Genomic DNA, 19,605 nt, shown 5'->3' on the forward strand with positions numbered 1-19,605 from the left:
CACGGGGAAGGTCACGGTGATGAACAGGCGGCTTTTCCGAGCGTTCTTAGCGCTCGCTCTGTGACCACATCTGAGCTGCGTTCATTCATTTAAAGAAACTGCAACACAAGCTATACAGCAGCACTCTCCCACTTTCACCACCCTGTCCCTGAAGGACACACCAAGATTGAACCACTTGATTTCCTCCCGTCTGCCTCCTTCACTCCCTCCTGTTTCCTGCCTTTCCCATGTCTGTTAGTGCAGTGATGCTGCAGAGGACACACCCATCCACACTCTGCTGCTTCTCTTTTTGACCCTGACAAGTTCTCCAAGGCACCGCTGATACTGCTGCAGTGCCCACCCGAGAGGAGCCCCCTTCACACACTAAAGCACTATCAAAGAGAATAGAAATAAAGGAAAAAGAAGATGGTTAGTGGACTGAAAATGAATTGAAAGGATATTTCTGTTGGTCTTTTTCAATAGGAGAGTAAAAGGATAAAACCTTTAATGTGGAAGGAGGGAATAATGGAGCCAGAAAAGCTTTTTTTTTTATGAAAGAGAGATAACCACTTGTCATCATTCAATTACATGTCTTAATGAGCCATTAACTATCACAGGCAAAGTGTTCACAAAAGGCAGAAGCACTGTGAATGTAACAGGGACAAATGCATAAATGGATATTTTGTTTTATGTGAGAAAAAGCCGGTTTTGTTTTCTCACATTTAATCAACTGATCTTTCGTTAAACCAGAGCTAATCTACACATTACTGCTTAATGGATTAGTTTGACATTTTGGGAAATACACGTATTCGCTTTCTTGCTGAGAGGCAAATGGAAAAATTGATACCGCTTTCATTTCTGTGCGGTAAACATGCTGCTCCTGCCAACAGCTGGTTAGCTTAGCTTAGCATAAGGACTGGAAACAAAGAGCCTGATTCTAAAGCTCATTAAATAACACTCTCACCGTTTAATTTGTACAAAAACAAAGTGATAAATAAAGAAAAAAAAACATTTTTTTTGGCAAATTGTGTGTCGGACCATTTCTTGGCTGTTCTGGATGGTGGTTGTTGCCTGGCAACTGGTTCCAGCCACAAAACAAATGTAAAACCACAAGTAGTTTAAGCTTTTGCACAGCACAGGTTACACACACTTGATATGTTCTAAGTATGTTTAAAGGTGCCTGTTTAATTAGCTTTGGACAGAGCCAGGCTAGCAGTTTCCCAGTTTCCCAGCATCTATGCTAAGCTAATTAGGTGTTCGGTGCAGTAGGACATTCAGTAAATTAACAAACTATTAACAAACGCATTAACAAAATGAACTGACTGCACCGATTCGTCATCGTCACTGACAGAAGAACCTCATGAAAAGCAAAGGCCAGAATCATAATGTCATAACTGCTGCAAATTACAGTTGAGCGTCATCTCCAGGTCATCACATACCAGCACATACGATGCCACCAACCCAAACACTGTGCAAGTCTAAAATTTAGCTCCACAGCTGAAAGGTCTGCTTCTTACAAGCGACTTTCGGCTTGTTCTTCTGAAGTCACTTACAAGGCTGTGTTTTTTTGTTGTTTTTTTTTTTTTTCTGTATGTAAAGTGAAGTTGCTTACCTGGGCTTGAGCAGCAAGAGTGACTGTAAAAATAAAATATAGACCAGACAATTACTCCAAGCCGAGGCAATAAATCTCTGTAGGTTTTTGACTACAAGCAACACCTTTGGTCTTTGGTCGTCTTTGGGGCACAAAACATGTTGGTTATAGCTGCCTTAACTGAACATGAAACAACATGAACGAACTCAGTGACTACAAATCTGCATGAAACAAACTGAATCAGCAAACAACCAAGCTAACCAGCTGCTCAATAGTTATAACTAACAAAAAAGTACACAAGCATTTTGAACTATTCTTAGCAGCGGAGCTCATTTCAAAGAACTGCCTCTGTGTATGTGTATGTGTGTGTGTGTGTGTGTGTGTGTGTGTGTGTGTGTGTGTGTGAGATTGTGTGATGTGATCAAGCTGTGACATCTAAAATATTCTTCCTCACTTCCCGTCTGGTGGTTGAACCTGAGAATACGAATCTCACTTACTTTCACAAGAAAAAAAAAAAAAAAAAATCTTTGTAATAAAACTTTCTCTCAGCTGGTATGAAATAAGAGATCAAACCTGACAAGGCAGGTTGTAGAAAACAAAAGTTCTCGTTTTAATTTCTCCAGCCACAACATACTGTCCTTTTTACAGTACAGACTCCCAATTTTAATCTGATTTTGCACACATCACAGTTTATCCTTTTCAAATAAAAATACAACACAACTATGAAAAAAAAAGACATATGCACAAATTAAAACCTATAAAAAATATAAAAACAGTACTCTTCAATCTCATTTCAAGTACCATTTGAATAACAAAACATTTAACAATGCACAATCGAGCAGACAAATTAAACTGAACCATTAGTTTGTTTTTTTTAAATAGGAGGAAAAGACATCATTTTCATCATGCAGAAGATGCAATATTAAATAATGAATCAAACAAAAATAATATATACTTCTCTATATATCTCTTAAATTTTCAAGTCAAAGCACTCCTGTCCCTTACATAGGGAAAAACAAGACATGTTTTAAAACACCAGAGGATCCACAATGCTTTCATTAGCTGCCACCGTCGCATGGCCTTTTATCGAAAACTTTACATCTCAGCAACATCTTTTTGGCACAGAAAAAGACGTTCATAATGGCAGTAGCATTTTGCATCATAAAGAGGGCGGAGCTGTAGCTCTTTTATCCATTATAAAATTAAAAAAAAAGAAAAGAAAAAGAAAAAAAAAATCTGTGCACCGACATCAGTCAGGAGAGTGGCATCTCCTCCCAGCAGGGTGTGAGGCAAGCAGTTGTAGCAGTAGCAGCAGCAGCAGCAGCAGCAGCTCGGTCCTACTGCAGCATGCTCTTGATAGTCTTATTGGTTGATTCATCATTCAGATGCTTGGTTGTGTACCTGCATGTGAGACAAAGCACTCAGCTCGTTTACTTAAACTTACATCTGGATCAAACATGGTCGAAGATCAAGACTTTTATAATATAATATGTTTTTTTAAATACAGTGGGCTGAAAAGTATAACATTCCACTTTGAAAAGTAACGGAGTATGAAGTGACACAAAACAGAAACACTGAAGTTAAGTTACGAGTACCTCAAAATAATACTACATAGAGTATTTTAATAAAAGTGCTGCATACATGTACAATATTTTGTTATCCTCTGTCAAATCAGATTTGTAACCACTGAAACAAAATCTGGCGACTTCTGCATGCAAGTGACCTCATGCCACCGGGTAGCGTCAGCCTGCCTCGAGCCCCGATACAGAGACAGATGCGAGGTCACCACAGAAACCGTCCCATCAGCTCGAGCAGCTGTGAGGGTTAGCCGAGGCGGGTAAAATTTGGAAGACTGCGAGGAGGATGAGGTGTCAGATGTAATCGGCCTTTCTGGAGAGGCTTCGACACCCAACCCGAATCTAGCAAAGGAGGCTCGCAGCTGACTGAGTCCTAACCCCCCGCCCCTCCTCCCTGTGCAGAGAATGAGTCAGTGTGCTGATGGGGAGTGAAGTAAACCAGGAGATCTGTCTGCTGCTCATGAACAGACACTAACATCATTCAGCTCACAGCATGAGCAGCAGTCTCATTTTCAATGAAAGCTGCAGCTGGGGGGTTGAATAGTGTGTTTGCTGCCAGACTGTACCTGTAATGACATTACATGCTGGGCTGGAAGGGGTAAAAACACAATCTGAATTCAACATGAGTTTACCTGAGAGCGTTGAGAAGGCCTTCTACACTATTCGGAGGCTGATCTTTGAGGACTTTGATGCAGCCTTTCATCTGTGAACAAGAAACAAGCTCTTAGCCTTACGAAGCCAGCTGTGGGATGTGAAGAAGGGCAGTAAAGCTGATGTGGCTCCACTCACATCGATTTTAGACGACTTTGCAAAAGCCCCTACAGGATGGACGTAGTCATAAAGGATGATGACCCCCACCATCACCCGCAGGCAGAAGGATACCGTCTCCTCACTGGTGAATCGGCTGCGGTACTCCCTGAACGGACAAGAAGCGGGGATTAGACATTAACATAAAGAGTAAGATCTGCAGCCGCTCTAGCAAAGCAGGAGGTTACTCACGGTGTTTCCAACATGACTTTACACACAGTCGCCATTGTGCTTAAGCAGTCCGTCGTGTTCTCGATGGGCAGGTTCTTGTTCTGTTAAAAAAAGGAAAAAAAAAAAGGCAACAAAAGAGAAATGAATGAGAGGATGCTTTCACATGTCTGTTTAGAAGTGTTCACTGCTTTTCCCTCCCGTCTGCCTTACCTCAGACACAAACTTTGTTGTGCCATCACTTAATGTTTTCAACATGGGTGTGGCATCGGCGTAGAACAGAGATATCCGATTGGCCAGTTCATTGTTGACCTCATTCTCACCCTCTGCCTGAAAAATGATTAAAATAATGACATTTTATTGTAAAATTTGTTTCCCTCTTGCATCTCTTCAGGGTCAGGCACAGAACAGAGATCCTGGAGCTCGGATAACAACTTCTCAAAGTCCAGACCAAGCGTCCAGATCTGGACTGAACTGGACATGAGTCCAGACCGTTCTGTGTGACACTTATTGCTCCATCTAGGGATATTTTCTTCCGCCATGTTATTCTCAAAGTTTGCAAAAGAGGAGTGAAGTTGAAAAAGACCAACGACCTCTCTGTGTGTGAGACCTTTTCCTCTGTGGCCACAATCAAACCGTGTAATTCCTCCTGTTAAGCCGCCATGCTGTTTTGTTGAATGAGTCTAGTTTTTGTTATGGACAACTTATTGACTCACATGGCAAGCGACAGAAAAAAAAAAGACCCTCACCACAGCCTGAGAGTGAAACCACACATACTAACACAGCTTCCTGTGTGTGGACTGACATGTTTGCAGAAAGGTTTTTTTCAGAGGTGTGATAGAGCTAAACCTTCCATAAAGGCTCTAAAGCAGCTGCTCTTTATGGTGATGAAGTCTGTTATTAAAATATATAATGAGCCAGTTTTATTTGAAACCTCTTAAGGATGCACAAAACATAAAAATATGGAAATACTAGCATTGTTTGGCATCATGCAGCTCCAATAGCTTGCATTGTGTGTGTACTTATAAGCCATTACATTAAATAATGTCATAACTGAAAAATAGTGATGTAAAGTACATGGCTGAACCCTGCTGCTCCTCCTGGTTTCCCAGCTGACTAACTCATCCTGCTGCTTTATAGTTTCAGACTCAACGGGACTTTGAAAACACCTGCCGGGTGACAAAGAACGAGGTGTCTCTTGAACAGCCTGTTCTAAATTTGTCTGCATATTTAAACATTGCAAACTTTTCCTGCTTTTTTTTTTTTTTTTTTTAATGACAACACTGACGGGATATGAATAATCTTCCCAAAATTTGAAACCTTTTACAAGCGATGACATGTGAGCTGAAACACTTGGGGACAGATGTGTTTCATCCGAGATGTCTGAATGATTCAGTTGTCTGAGTGGTGACTAAATTGCTGCTGCTACATGAGACCGAGCGAAGCGGGAGGACAGCAGCCGGAGCGTCTTTCAGCAGTGACGGGTCCTAACGATAACTTGTCGGGGCCCATTTGCCTAATGGCATATTGCGGTTCGGAGAATAAAACCTCCTGTCAGATGGTCAAAATTACTAGCAGTTTCAGTTCATTCTGCACACACGGGCGCAGTGAAATCTCACTTTAAGTATCTTTTAGATGTCCTTGAAGCCGCTGAATAAAGATGCATATCAACTGAAGTGCAGCATGCATGATGTAAGAGAATGAATGGGTTCTTGAACTGCATATCCTGAAAGCTACTGTCTGCAATCAATACAGGAAACATCCTATACCACGTAAACAGTATTGAGCGGGTTGCTTCCTTTTCGCAGCTCTTAAATAAATCTATTATTTGTTGTTTAACATTGACTGGCAGGTCCCAGATACACCTGTGGTTTGGTTTAACTGATTCGCACTAATCCCAGGCTTAGACTAAAGGAGTTTCAGGTTGAGTTAATCCTGATTTGCCCCTCTAAACAAGCGGAGGAGAAATCTGGTCTAGGATCTTGGTCGATATCGATATTCAGCCCAGATAATCCGGTAATGTGAGGGGTTTCCATTTCCAGCCCTTAACCACCCGCAACAACTCACAGACTCATCTGGGACTTGATTTCAAACATGTTTGTTATCAGGAGCAAAAATCTGACAGCAGCTTTGGAGCGGCTGCAGCCCCGGTCCACAGGAGCACTCCTGCTGATCCGCCAAGCTGGCAGTACGCAGACCACTGTCTAAGTTACACATCAACTACAGATAAAAGAACCTGAACTCTCTCTTTAACTCATTTTCACTCCTGTGTAACGGACAAAACTCCTTCATGTACTGTACAGACTCCACATTCTCCAGGGATTAAGCCATTCTGCTCTACAGGGTCTGGGCTAAGCTACTGATTTGGGATCAGTTTCTGCCACCACGCGCTGCTGCTCCACAACTTCTGCTTTCAGCTCCCTGAAACTCCCCGCGGGGCTCTGACTTCATGTCTTGAGACGCTTCCTGGCGCACTCTTCCTAACTCTCCAGGGCTCTAACAATCTGCAAACTTCATTCATCTATGTGCTGTGATTATAATGAGAACGGATGGCTTTAATCAACATCAGGTTTAAGCAACATGACGACTCATGATGACGCACATTTTTCTAATTTGATCAAGTTCAGTGCAATGGAAACACTGAGGGATTATTAAATTACAGCCTGCTTGAACACTAAAATGAATATTATATTTTTTGTGTAAAAATAAAGCTCATCAGTCATCTCTGCTGAATTGTAGTGATAGCTGGAGTAGAAGCTACCCTTGTCTGTGATGGGGCACAACTGGAAGCACTATTAACCATGCTGTATATTCAATAATTGCAGAAAGACATGTAACATAATGTGCAGGAAAACACAGGTGGACAGCTCAGTTCCTTTAGGTGTCTCAGTAACAGAGACAGTGAACCCACATGTACAATAGCAGGACCTCCTCTAAGTGGAATGCAGCAATCGTTAATACACCTGTGAGCGTCCTGCTACAACATGTCAAAGTGTCTGCTGTGCAACCAGTCCACTGTGCTGAAGGAAATGGTTGCAATACTGTCTAAATTTTGGGAAATGTCTCAGGCTTGACAAAGACAAAGTCAAAAGCCCAAATTTTACAAAAACAAAACGCTCAACGCAATATACGAGTAATGTACGAGTTTCAGTTAAGGAAAAGCTTCATGCAGTACAAGCAGTGATTGTTCAGACTTGCAGTGATGTGTGTTTTGCTGAAAACCTGATGAGAGCGATGAGGATAAGAACCAAAACAATGAGCTGAAAGCTGCTAAAACACTCCACAAAGCAGAGTTGGGTGATAATTTTGCCTCGTTGTGGGTTCATCAATTAAAGCAACTCCTTTCACACGAGTAGTCATGCAATTCATTGTTAATATAAAAACAACAATTAAAGCCAATTTAACAAAGTCGCATGTCCCAGAGAGGAGGAGGACACAATATACTCACTGGTACGTTGTTGATCCGCATTCGGCTCAGGGTTCTCCTATAGTAGCTGAAGTCATTCTGAATGGCAGGATTTGTCATCTGCAAAAAATGCAGCAATGTATGTTAATACGGGGGTGGGGTGTGGGGGGTCTGCATGTCTGTAGGTGGCACAGCCCGCAGCAGGACCTTCAATGCTGCATCAAACACGCCATCGTCATGACAGAATGCTTTAGCCAACAAGGCAGAAACGTAGCTTTGGGGGGAAATGACATAAAAAGAACACAGATACAATTACAATTTTATTTGCTGAACTGGATTTGAATCCTCTGACACTCATCCCCCTTCCCATCCTCATCCCCGCTCATGCTGTCAGGAGAAATTTGGTTATTTTTCTTTTGCAGTCGGGATGCGCATCAGTACAGTTTGTGACAAGAAGGTCAACGGTTACAAAACAGACAAAAAGGAATAAAAAGGTCTAATTAAGGCTAGGTTAGGAAGAACAGAGGACCAAAGCAGGCTTACTGTCTGATATCATTTAAACGTACGGATGAAAGCCACAAGAGTCATGTAGTTTCACCGTGAAGTCAAACTGTCCCCTGAAACAGAAGACAACCGAACCAAAGAGGTTTTTTCAAACGTCACCATCAGTGAGAGCTCATTATGTGGCTAATTATCGTCATTCCTGCATGAGCCAGCCTGTCACAGTCAAAGCTGCACTGGCAGCATGCTAATCCCGCTACAATAGACTGGTACTCAGTCTGTGTCCACTGTAGGCACCAGGAGAGACAGGCTGCTTCGCCAGGGAGGGGCTACACGCCGCACAGACACTTTAACTAGGTCAGAAGCCCGTGCATGGGTGTGAAAGATTGATGAATAGGCCTGGCAAGCCACCTTGTACCCCCTACCTTCATGTTTTTATTCTGCCAGTCTGAGTAGTGGGCACTAATTGGGACGTCGCAGCAAGTCCCCTGGGGGTATCGGGGTGGTTTTTTTTAAGTTTTTGTATCTAAGGAGCGAGGGTCTAGGGGAACCAGTTCACTCCCGGTCTAACTGGATGATGGCTTACACAATTCTGTCTTTGACAATGAGCATTCAACCGACACCCAAGCCTGCATCCTGGTGTTTTTCTGGGGTTCCACAAAGGCAATCTGTGACTAAATACAAGCCAGATAATTTCCTTTCCCAGCCTGGGATCAATAAAGTATATCTATCCATCTATCTATCTTGAAAGTTTTCTCCCATCATTTATAAACCTGCCACATTATGCTAAAACAGGCTCAGGATGACAACAACTTGCAGACTTTTTCACCCGCCATAACCCTTATTAGCCATTCCACCGACATCCACTGTATTATAAACAGCAGAGCAGTATCAAGATTCTAATTAAATGCTAATCATGTGCTCACTGGCGGCAGTCTAAAATTGCACAGAGCTAAAAATCAATTCGGGGGCATCAGCAGTTTGCAGGGCGGCTAAGAACTCTGGTTAATATCAGAGGGAGAAAGCGCAGAGTTTATATAAACATCTACAAAGGTGAGTTTGCGGGTTTAAAAGCAGAAAAAGATACTTGGGATCAGTTGGTGAAGCAGAAAGCCGTACTTTAAGTTCGTCGAAACGCAGTGTGAAGTGCAGGATCTCGGCGAACTGCTTGGCCAGCGCCTGCTCCCGCTCCAGGTGCTGAGTGGTGTTGTCGTAAGTCTCGCTGGTCAGAGCTCCCAGGAGGCTGTGCAGCGCCGCCTCTGTGAGGAAAAATAATAATACTGTGTTAGAGGTGCGGCGCAATAACATCAGTCTTAGGGTGGAAAAGAAATTATCCATACGGCCGGAGCTTCATGTCACCAGTGAGTGTTGCTGAATGTTTTCTGCCATCCTTCTGAGCAGAGTCTGCATGTTTGTGCCTGTCAGTGTGGGTTTACTCAGACGTCTGGTTGTTTTGGTTGTTTTGTTAATTGGCGAGTTGTAAATGTGAGTATGTGTCAATCAATATCCACAGGCTACGATCAACAACCTGATCTACTCCATGTGAAGGACATGTGTCTCACTGCTCGAGACAAAGAGACGACACCAGATACGACCGGTGCCCCGCGACACATTTTCAGTTGATCAAGTAATTGTTTCAGCTCTAAAAAACAAAACAAAACAAAACAAAAAAAACATCTATAACAACTTAGATAACTGATGAATTATTTTGTCATGTCAAACATTTTTTTATTGCAGCCTCTAAAAAGCATTTTGTTGTTTTTCTCCATTATTATTTTCAATTATTTTCTAACATCATAAAGATGTTTAATGATCAACAAATATTAATATATCAATATATATATATTTGGTCACCAAATTAATTGATATTAATAAAATGACATGAAATGAGACAAGTCATAAGACAGAAAAATATGTAGGATCAGAGTTATGAATACCCCTGCTGAATACTGTCTACTGGGGTTGGACCTTTTCACTTTTTTCTGCCTTTATGAGTTAAATGATAATCTGTGCAATGAAAAAAATAATCAAGACATAAAATGGAAATAATCATTACCTGCAAACTAAACGCATTATAATTAGGGACAAAATGAATCAAGGATCAAATTTGCCTCTGAGGGTTTTATGATCTGCGCGGTGGATGACAACCAGCTCAAACCCTTTATGAAGAAAAGGAAAAACTCAGGAAGAGCAGCAGAGGAAGGAACCTTCTTGTACATGTGCTGTGGGTGAGGCCAAAGAACAGCTTTTCAAGTGGATCATAACCACAGTCAGATATGTGAACAGTGTTCTGTGTCAGCCAGCCGAGGCATCCCGATTGGGACAGAGACAGATAATGGGGGGACACAGACAGATAATGGGGCAACAGTGGTTCCCCAACTGCCCAGGGCCCAGTGCCAGTCTGGGAAGAAGGAAGGGACAAGGGGGGGGCTTTCCTGCTCAGATGCAGATGAGACATGGGACTAATTATCTCATTGGCATGAAATGGGTGGGGGGTAGGGGATTGATTCAAACAAGATTACAGTCATTGTTTTGACAGTAAGTAAATATAAAGCCTGTGCCATGGCTTGACATAGCATACCCACAGACCGATAATAAAGCATGCATGAGGAGCAGTGACGGGGAAACGAGGAAAAGATCAGTGAAATGTAGTGAACAACTTCCAAGCAAGTGGCACTATTAAACAAACAAGTCTTGTTCAGACACTTGCTGTTGTTTATTTATTTATTTATTTATTTTAAAAAAAAAAAAGAAAGAAAAGAAAAAAATCTGAAAACTTTTGAAGCCCACAGGGAATTTTTATTTATAGATGTAGACAGTGTTTAGAATTCAGTCTAGACGCTGGAGAGGCTTCAATAATGACATAACCGAGACGAGCTCGACATCTGATGCAATAAGGCTGCGTCGCACCAAAGGAGCACTTTAGAAAGATTTATTCTAAATGTACTTCACAATTCTTGTTGATTACATATGACTATGAGAATGTCAACATAACCCAGAAAAGGGCAGATTCAGGCAGCAGCCTACTTAAGATAATCGTAAGAGGACTTTAAGGAGACGGACAGAGCGCTGGCAGTGCAGTAAAGCGAGCATGTTAGCCATTCAGTAATGACTCCCATCTGCTTGGGCCAGCATTTGCAGCGAAGCGGCTGATTAAAACTGGCCTTAGTTGGTGCAGCCCCCCCGCCCCTTTCCATGTCCCAGTAAAAACAGAAGTTAAGATGGAGCTGCTTCAGGCCTTCAAAAATGCACCACTCTAGTAAGTCGGGAAGTCGGGCTGGGTGGATGTCTGCTCTCATCAGGTCATGGCAGAGCAGGCAAGCAGAATGCAGGCACGTAGGCGCTTCACTCGCAGAGAGGGGAGGGTCAGAGAATGGCGGGACTTTAGTCTGGTGTGGACCCTACCATGTTGGACGGACTATACGGACTCTAAATCAGACCCGTCTCTTTCAGCAACAGCAAAAACCTGCAATCTTGAATATCTAAAACGATTTTAAGTAGGTCTGTAATGAGAAAATTTGTATTATTTTGTTGGCAATGTCAAATTTAATTCAAATGCAAGAACTACTGTTTTCTCCCTTACATTTGTTGGTTTCAGATTCTCAAATGTGAGAATACTGATGCTATTCTTCGATTTATTTTGGCAATTTTAAAGTACCAAGACATCACCTTACATTATAGGTATGTGGGCCTTTAGCTGGAAAATAGATTCAGCCAGATTCAGGTATCAAATTTAAGAACTAGTAGATTGAGCACAAAAAAATCTGTCCCTTCATATCATATTCAAAGTTAAATAAATGAACAAGTCTCTCTGTCTGTAAGGGCATTTACACCATTAAGCTTCTCAAATGCGACAAATTTGTAGCTATTCTCAGTTGTATACTGCTCTAATATTAATACACTGGATTCAATGTATCACCTGGAATTTTAGCTAGTAAATTAATGCTCTCCTGTAAGCAATGTTAAATTTAAGTCAAATTAAAAGCAGGTGTGGGAGAAAGCTGTTCTTTCAATTTAAATGCAATGCAAAATGCATAATCTTCCCCCTCCATAACGGCTTCTATCCTTGGTTGTCGTGCTCTGCAGGTCGCTCTACCAGCCTGTAGTAAAGGACCTTCAGCTTCATGTGCATCAGGCAGGACAGCAGGCTGCGGAGGCCATCGTGGCCTAAAGTCAAGCCAGCGAAATAGAGCAGCAGCCGAGGCTGGGAGGTGGCCTACTTTGTTACATAACAGCTGCCGTCGCCCATTGCTCCCATTGCCTACCTTCTCCACAGCTACTGGGATTACGGAGTTGAGGCCGTCGAGACATAGACCCCCCCACCCAGCCTCAGGGTCATAAGATCATCAGGGAGCGCTAAGCCTACTCGTTCCCTTCCCCCCGCATTCATGCTAATTAAACAACCTACAGCCCCATCCTACACAGAGGTCAATGAACAGTGCAACGCAAGCAGCATGTTGAGAAATACAAGGCTGGGGTGAGGGGGGCAGGGGGGGTTTCAAAGCATGTTTATATAAGGCTGATGCATGTTATGTGTCGTGTGTCTGTTGACTTTTGCAGCTCAGCAGTCAATATTGCAGATGCACATGCAAACAATTAAGGTCATGTATGGAGCTTATGTCTATGTGGCGCCACTTTTACATACAGGACGTCTGCTGTCGTCCTTCATGGTTATCACGTCTGGCATTTTGCAATGCTTAAGGTCGCGAACGATGGTGTCGATAATGATGTCGCTTTTGAGCAAATTCTCACTGGATGCTTGAGCTCATTTCACTCGAAACCCTGTGAGCATCAGTCTAAGATTGAAGAATTGTGTTATTGCAGACACAGCACGGACAGATACGTACCTAATCTCTGGGAGAACTCGTAAAACTTTTTCAGTTTTCCCACCGAGGGAACCACGGCCGCCCACGCCTGCTCCTGTAACGCCTCATCGTTTGGATTCTGGATTGCCTGGAAACAGAACCAACAAACAAGTCCATTAGTCTAAGGGCGTATTCATATCTGGCTCTTATTGGTTCCCCCCCAAAGATCAGTTTGTTTGGGCATGTGTGAACACAGCAAACGTTCTTGAATGAGGGACAAAACTTCAGTCTCAGCTTAGTTCCAATAGAACCCTGGAGCAGTTCATTTGCAGTGTGAAATCAAATGAACCAACCACGAGCACAATTTGTGAACCTAATTTCAAAAGCTAAACAAATAACAAATCCATTTGCTCATTTTGAAATCTATTTAGGACCCAATCTTATAACTGACCCTTTGTAAGACGTGTATATTCATGCAAATCATTTCGTACACATGGCAGCATGTACGCATGTCAGTGTATGTGCTTTTCTTAAACAATAGGTCAAAAGTTGTTAAAATTGCTGTGCTTTTATCCAATCCCATGTACTTTGTCAGTTCACGTCTCATAAAAAGTGCGCGATTGCAGAGTACAAAGAAAAGAAGCATGTCCTTCTCTTTGAGAAAGAGGTGGAACCAATTTTACACAATCATCGTGACCTTGCTATAAAAGCTTATTAATCTTCTGATTGTCGAGGCCATGGAAGACATCTGACTGGACAGTGCGGTTCACAAAATCACTGGTTTTCTATTCTGTGTTTGTGTGAAACCAAGAATGGGAGGTCAGTATGTCTACAGTCAATAAATGTGTTTCAGGCTTCATTTAAAAGTCAGGGCTTACAAATAAATCTGAGGAAAAAAGTCAAAATTGATGGTCTCATTGTACCAGATTGTTAATCAAACGATACATTAAACAAGATATAATGGAAATGAATGAACACAAAGCTATTAAATTACTTTTAGTTACAGGTAAAACCTACACTCCTCATATGTTTACTAAATCTTAATAAAGCTGTAAAGCTCCCTCTATGAACCAGTGCAGCCTCCATGTCACGTCTGTCCGAACCCTTCAGCAGCTCCGCGTTCTCGTCAGTGAGATGTGAGTATTTCTACCAGGTGTACCTCTCTGATCTCCCGCCCTGCTCCCTTGTACGCCTGGAGCTCATCCAGGATCTCTTTAGCGTCCTTCAGCACCACGTCCACCTGCTCCCACACCTCCCGTTCTGCATCCGTAGGCTGTGCGTCTGCAGAGGACAAATACAACAAGGTCACAACAGGGCAAACTGGATTGGTATCCAATCCACACTCGCACGGAGCTTAACCTAGGGAAAAAGACAGTTGTAGGAACTCTATGAAATCCTCTGATATGGTAGAAAGCTTGCTCAAATAATCTCATGTTTCCTTCGCTTCCCGTTCAGTTTTGACACCACCCACTTTCCTGGCTGAGAGGAGGAAAATGGAACAAGATAAGACAATTGAAAAAAGGGTTTGTGCACACTCCTGCAGCTCTGTAACAACTCTGTGTTTAGAGACGGTTCACTTTTAGAGCTTTTTTTAACTTTGGTTTGAGAGAAGTGGCAACATTATGAACCTTAGCCACCACCTGAAGCAACCACCCCTTGCCAAGTGGGATGACGGTGAACTCCTGGTCTGCTGCACAAGAAATACCTAAAACAAAGCTCGCATCAGCTTGACTACAGCAAAGTCTGTGTACTTTATACAATATATCTAATTTTCTTTTGTAATTTATTAGAAATTTTAATTCTTCATTTATATATTTGCTGTGACCCTCCACGAGGTCTGATTTCAGAGCACAAGAGAGTTCTGAAAATTCTAACACAACGCTGAGAATGTCATACATAGATACGAAAAATTTAACAAAACTGATCAGTGTTGCATAAAGGTATCCGTTGTGGTGTTCTTTTAATATAAAATTCACCTAGAAACAGTGTGAGCTGTATGAGGCATTGTTTTCTCTAAAGGTATGACTGAGTCTCTGGGTTTGCCAAGTGTGAGAATACAACCCATACAGGATCAAGCTGTGTTGGTGGGCCTTAGGCTATGCAGCAGCTGAACTTCAGCGCTTTATATCTGAAGAGGGGACTCTGCTGCAACTCTGCTCTGATTGATATTCTGCTCACATTCTCGCATGGAAGAGACAGGTTGATGCAAAGTACAGAAGCTCTAGTGAGAGATTTGGTTCTTTTTACCGCTGGGAAGAACATAAAGTAAAAGATAAGTTCAGCAGGTTGGGGGTTAAGAGTTTGAGAGTTGATAATGTTATGGTGAGATATTCACATGATCAGTGTCAAGAGAAGGAGCAACTGCTTGAAAGAGACTCACTTTCAAAATCGAGGAAAAAATTGGGCTCCTGTTCCAGATCTGTGCAAGTCAAAACTTTCAGTAGGTTCCCCATGTTACGTTACCTGTTGAGGAAAAGAGAGACAAGAATCGATAAATGAGAAGAACGCAGCAGTAAAGTGAGCAGGTGTTGTGTCCGTGTCACCTCATTCCTGCTCTGCTTCACTGCTCTGGTGCCTGCATGGACTCAGTGGTGCTCCAGATGTGCCCACTGCTCAGAGACACCACAGTTCCCCTTGGACACCCACCCCCACCCATGTGTGTTTCCTGTGCCCAGGCTCTGAACAAACCAGATGTCAAACCAGTAAGTCTCCAAAAAATATATATGAAAAAAAAGAAAAGAAAAAGAGTTCAGTTCCAGTTTTTCTGCTTTGCCCAGCAACCGTAAGCATTTACAAGCAGTATGCAAAGTAATCCATCTCACAAGCCTCCACAGGGAAATCAAATATAATCTACATTCACATCTACATGAAGCAGGTGGTTGCTTGCAGCACATAATAGGCTGTGTCCAATTAAACTTTTATAAAGGAAGTTGCTATGTAGAAACATCAGAGGACCTGTTTATCAAGGTTGCTGATTGTATGTGAATTAGACCTTGTTTGTGATGCTCTGAAATTCACTTTATCATCTCTACAAAAACCACTATGTCTTCGGGAAACGTATTGCAGTGTCTTGGTTATGGGAGCTGAAACACGACATCAATATTTAACACGGCTTAGTAATGCACAAGTAACATAGCCTTATATTTACTGCAAGAGCACAGTGCATGGCAACAAAACACAGCAGTCTGTACGTGATCACAGTAAGCACACGAAAGCTACGATTCATGTTGCACGTTCAAATCAGAGAAGAACTGCAACCAATCATTGATGAGTGATTTTCACTGACTTTTGGTTGGCTAAAAGAAGGAATTCTGAAGATTTGTTTCTATAATACTCACTACATTATTTTATTTTTTACTTCCCATCTGTGGAAGGTCAGGGTGTCCAAGCTTTAGCAACCATATCGTGATTTTACTTTCACTGACAAACACACAGGGTATACAGTATACTAGATATCTCCACTCTATGGAAACCTCAGCTGTGACTTGTGTAATTAGAAGTGACAGCCTTGCAGAGCCCTCTCCTCTGGTGTTCCTCGAACTCCTAGAAATTACAGAGCCGATCTGTCTCAGAAGCAAAGGTCAACAGACACGTGACAATTCAAAGATCCGTGGCACTTTGAAGAGAGACACAGTGGCAGGCTCCATCAGCGGAGACAGACTTAACTCTTGGTGAGAGACAGAGCAGAATCAGACAGGATGTATTACGAGAGGTCGGGAAGAGGGCTGACACAAAGCAATGACGACGTTGAACTTCGGCAGGCAGATGTCAGCTGAGATGAGTGACAGCTGAGGAGTCAAAGTGACTGAGTGGGGGCCGGTGGTGACAAGGTAAATCATGCCAACACAGGTAATACTGGGAGACAGGGAGGTGCTGCGACAGAGTAAAGCACACACTCAGCAGTCACAAGCAGAGGGAGAGTGGAGACATAATGGCTTTAAAATGCATGAGATGCAGCAGGGGGGTTAGGTGGAGTGGGGGGTAGACACGTATTTTTGCATCTTGCAGTGGGTCGTGTCCTTACTTTTCACAGAGAAAATATTGGTGATGAATGGCCAGGGGCTTCATTACACAACAATTTCCGAACTGCTTGTCCTTTCAAAGATAGAAGGTCCTCTTTTCCTATTACAGCAGCAGGTCCTAAACGCATGGCTGCGTCCTATCACATCTCAGATCCTGTTATTTTATCTTAAAAAAAAATCCTAACTTAAATTATAAACTTGATTCTTCGATGAGCACTTTGTCCTATCATACATGTGTTGGATATACTGTAAAATTGCATCCGTGTTTAGAATATACATGAGACTGCTTGTATATTTCACTTGTCACTGGTTAGCTAGCTTATTATAATGGACAACAGAAAAAAAAATGGGTGTTAAATTTCAGCTTTTAATGAGTCAGAGGCCTTAATCGTGTCAGTGGGGGAGAGGATATTCCCATTAATACATGATTAGGGAAATTTAAAGCTGACGTCAGCGTTAGCTTCTCCACCACTTACAGTTTGAGTAGTTGTTCCATTTCTTCACTGTCAGATCTAACTGTGGCAGTTATTTTGAATGAAGGACAGGGTCTGTGCTGTCCAAACAATTCCAATCCTAAAATAAGATGATTTTGTCCTAAATGCAGTTAGGAAATGTGTTTCTGTAATGCCAAAAATCCAGAATGTCATCCTAAACTGAGTCAGGATAAGGCTTCAGACATGGGAAGGTTCTGTAATGCGGCCCCCACACTATCAAACATGTCTATTAATAGACCTTAACTCCTTTGGCATGTTAATGCTTCCTCAGATTCACTCTGTCACATCACACTGAATGACTTCGAAGAAACTAGAATACGCTTTCGACTAGAGCTGAACCAACGAATGTCAACAAAGGATACACAGATACGTCCTTTTTTTTGGTTTCAGCTTCTAAAAATGTGAACATTTGTACATTTTCTTAGTTTTCTATGACACTGAACATCTTCAAAACAAAACTATACATTCAAAGATGTTATCTTGGACGTGTTACAGACTAAATGACTGATAGCTGAACTGAAAGTGAATTGGCAGATTAATCAATAATGAAAATGACTGCTGGCTGCATCCCTTCTTTTGACTTGTGTGTAATTTTACTTTTGTTTTTTAAACCTACAACATATTAACTTATTACAATTATTATTGCAACTAGGATGATTTTTTTAAAACTCTGAATTAAATGCATTTCTTACTTTAATTCGCTTAAAAAGCCCTCTTAAAAAAAACTGTTAGTCACTCAGTCAACCCAGTGACCACCTGCCTTGTCCATTCTTGTCTTATTACCCTCCTCTAATGTGACCTGAATGTCTGACTGTGCCAGCTCCGGCACCTCAGTGGCTGTCGGAAAGCAGCACCTGATCCAGCCTCAGAAGGGATGAGAGCTGTCACTGACCTCGCCCTGCTGGATGACGAGGGCAGTGCCCGTCATCGCCAAGACTCTTTTGGTCCTCTACTGCCACCTTTCAGCAACACGCAGACTGAGTCCGGCCAGCAGCCGGACTGTGCTGGCAGAGATGCCAGGGCTCGCAGCGCTTCAACGCGGACCCTGGCAGCCTTTTAGGCCCAGCGCTGCTCCCTTGTGCTGCATGAAATGAGGTCACTTTAAGGACAGGGATTTGCGTGGCTGCGTATCCATCAGGGAATGTTCAGGACTACTGGAAAAAGAGCACATTAAACTTGTACATTTTAAGTGAAGTTTGTTCAGCTCAAATTTAGTCCTAAGAATAATTTATTGATTACATAAACGTGAATTTATAAACCAAACCCCAGCTTTGCAGCTTAGATGTTCTTCTTATGATGACAACTGTCCCTTTAAAGATAAATTTAAAACAATATGTCACTGTGAGTAACTGGCTGCTTCATGATAACGTAGTAAGAGAGAAGCGAGAGGATGAAGTGCTGGCTGAGAGTACGCAGATACCGTATCAGAGAGAGACTGAGAAACTGAACCCCCACCTCACCCCCCTCTCAGAAGCTGTAGTAGTACCCAGGAGTGTTGGCATGTCCTGGGCACTGCAGAAAGCCCGACGACAGCCTTGTTGTTGTTTTGAACCCCCCCACTGAGCCATCGCGTGCTCGCAGTGAGGGACCAGGGGGGGCTGCTTCTAAGGCCAGGGGCAGAATCTGACAAGCAGGAGCCCGCGCGGCTCTCCTATTGGCTGAGCCGATCTACCCAACAGCTCACTGTATCCATGGAGTCAAAAAAAATTTGGTGCCATTGAAAACACTGCAGCAGCCAATCAGAGGCAAGCTCCGGGTGAGAAGCGAGTACAGTAGTAGTAGGACTTGAAAGCACATGAATATATTAATACAGATGGGGTAATGCGCCAAAAACAGCGGATTAGTCAGTGAGTGAAGTCAACTGGAGATGATGGAGAAACATTTAATTCCACTACTGAGCACTACTGAGTGATTTAAAATGACTTTTTTTCTGTGCAGCTCAACAAATTCCTATTATAGTGACCAATTTTTTAAAATGGAAAAAAAAATAATCTCATTTGCTGATGAATATGAACTAATTATTATTTCGACTGCAGCTAAAATATGGCACATATTGTCTCTTTGCTAGAACTAAAAATAAATAAAATGTTGGATATATACTAGCGAAAATCAACATCAACAACGCACCAAATATTTGTACGCTGCGGATGGTGCAGATAGGCTGAAGCTTATTTTGATAAAAAACAGGAAATCAGTGCCACACCCATGCAGCAGCCTGACCTCTGTGTGGCACTGCCTTTTAACATCTCCCAGCT

At 42.4% G+C, this 19,605-nt stretch overlaps 1 protein-coding gene across 1 annotated transcript in view; it reads right to left on the reverse strand.

The window, feature by feature from the left end:
* Positions 1-2,156: 2,156 nt before the first annotated feature.
* The window catches only part of fam49bb (family with sequence similarity 49 member Bb), a 32,119-nt gene continuing 14,670 nt past the window's right edge, over positions 2,157-19,605 (reverse strand). The window contains exons 3-12 of the mRNA XM_046371066.1: positions 15,215-15,297; positions 13,994-14,115; positions 12,877-12,982; positions 9,149-9,288; positions 7,571-7,648; positions 4,336-4,452; positions 4,147-4,226; positions 3,937-4,063; positions 3,780-3,850; positions 2,157-2,971 (exon numbers count right to left, since the gene is read on the reverse strand). Coding sequence (XP_046227022.1) covers positions 2,908-2,971; positions 3,780-3,850; positions 3,937-4,063; positions 4,147-4,226; positions 4,336-4,452; positions 7,571-7,648; positions 9,149-9,288; positions 12,877-12,982; positions 13,994-14,115; positions 15,215-15,287 — 978 coding nt within the window. The 5' untranslated portion in view covers positions 15,288-15,297 and the 3' untranslated portion in view covers positions 2,157-2,907. The remainder of the gene's footprint in view (positions 2,972-3,779; positions 3,851-3,936; positions 4,064-4,146; positions 4,227-4,335; positions 4,453-7,570; positions 7,649-9,148; positions 9,289-12,876; positions 12,983-13,993; positions 14,116-15,214; positions 15,298-19,605) is intronic.

Source organism: Scatophagus argus, chromosome 18 (assembly GCF_020382885.2).
Source record: "Scatophagus argus isolate fScaArg1 chromosome 18, fScaArg1.pri, whole genome shotgun sequence".
NCBI lineage: Eukaryota > Metazoa > Chordata > Actinopteri > Scatophagidae > Scatophagus > Scatophagus argus.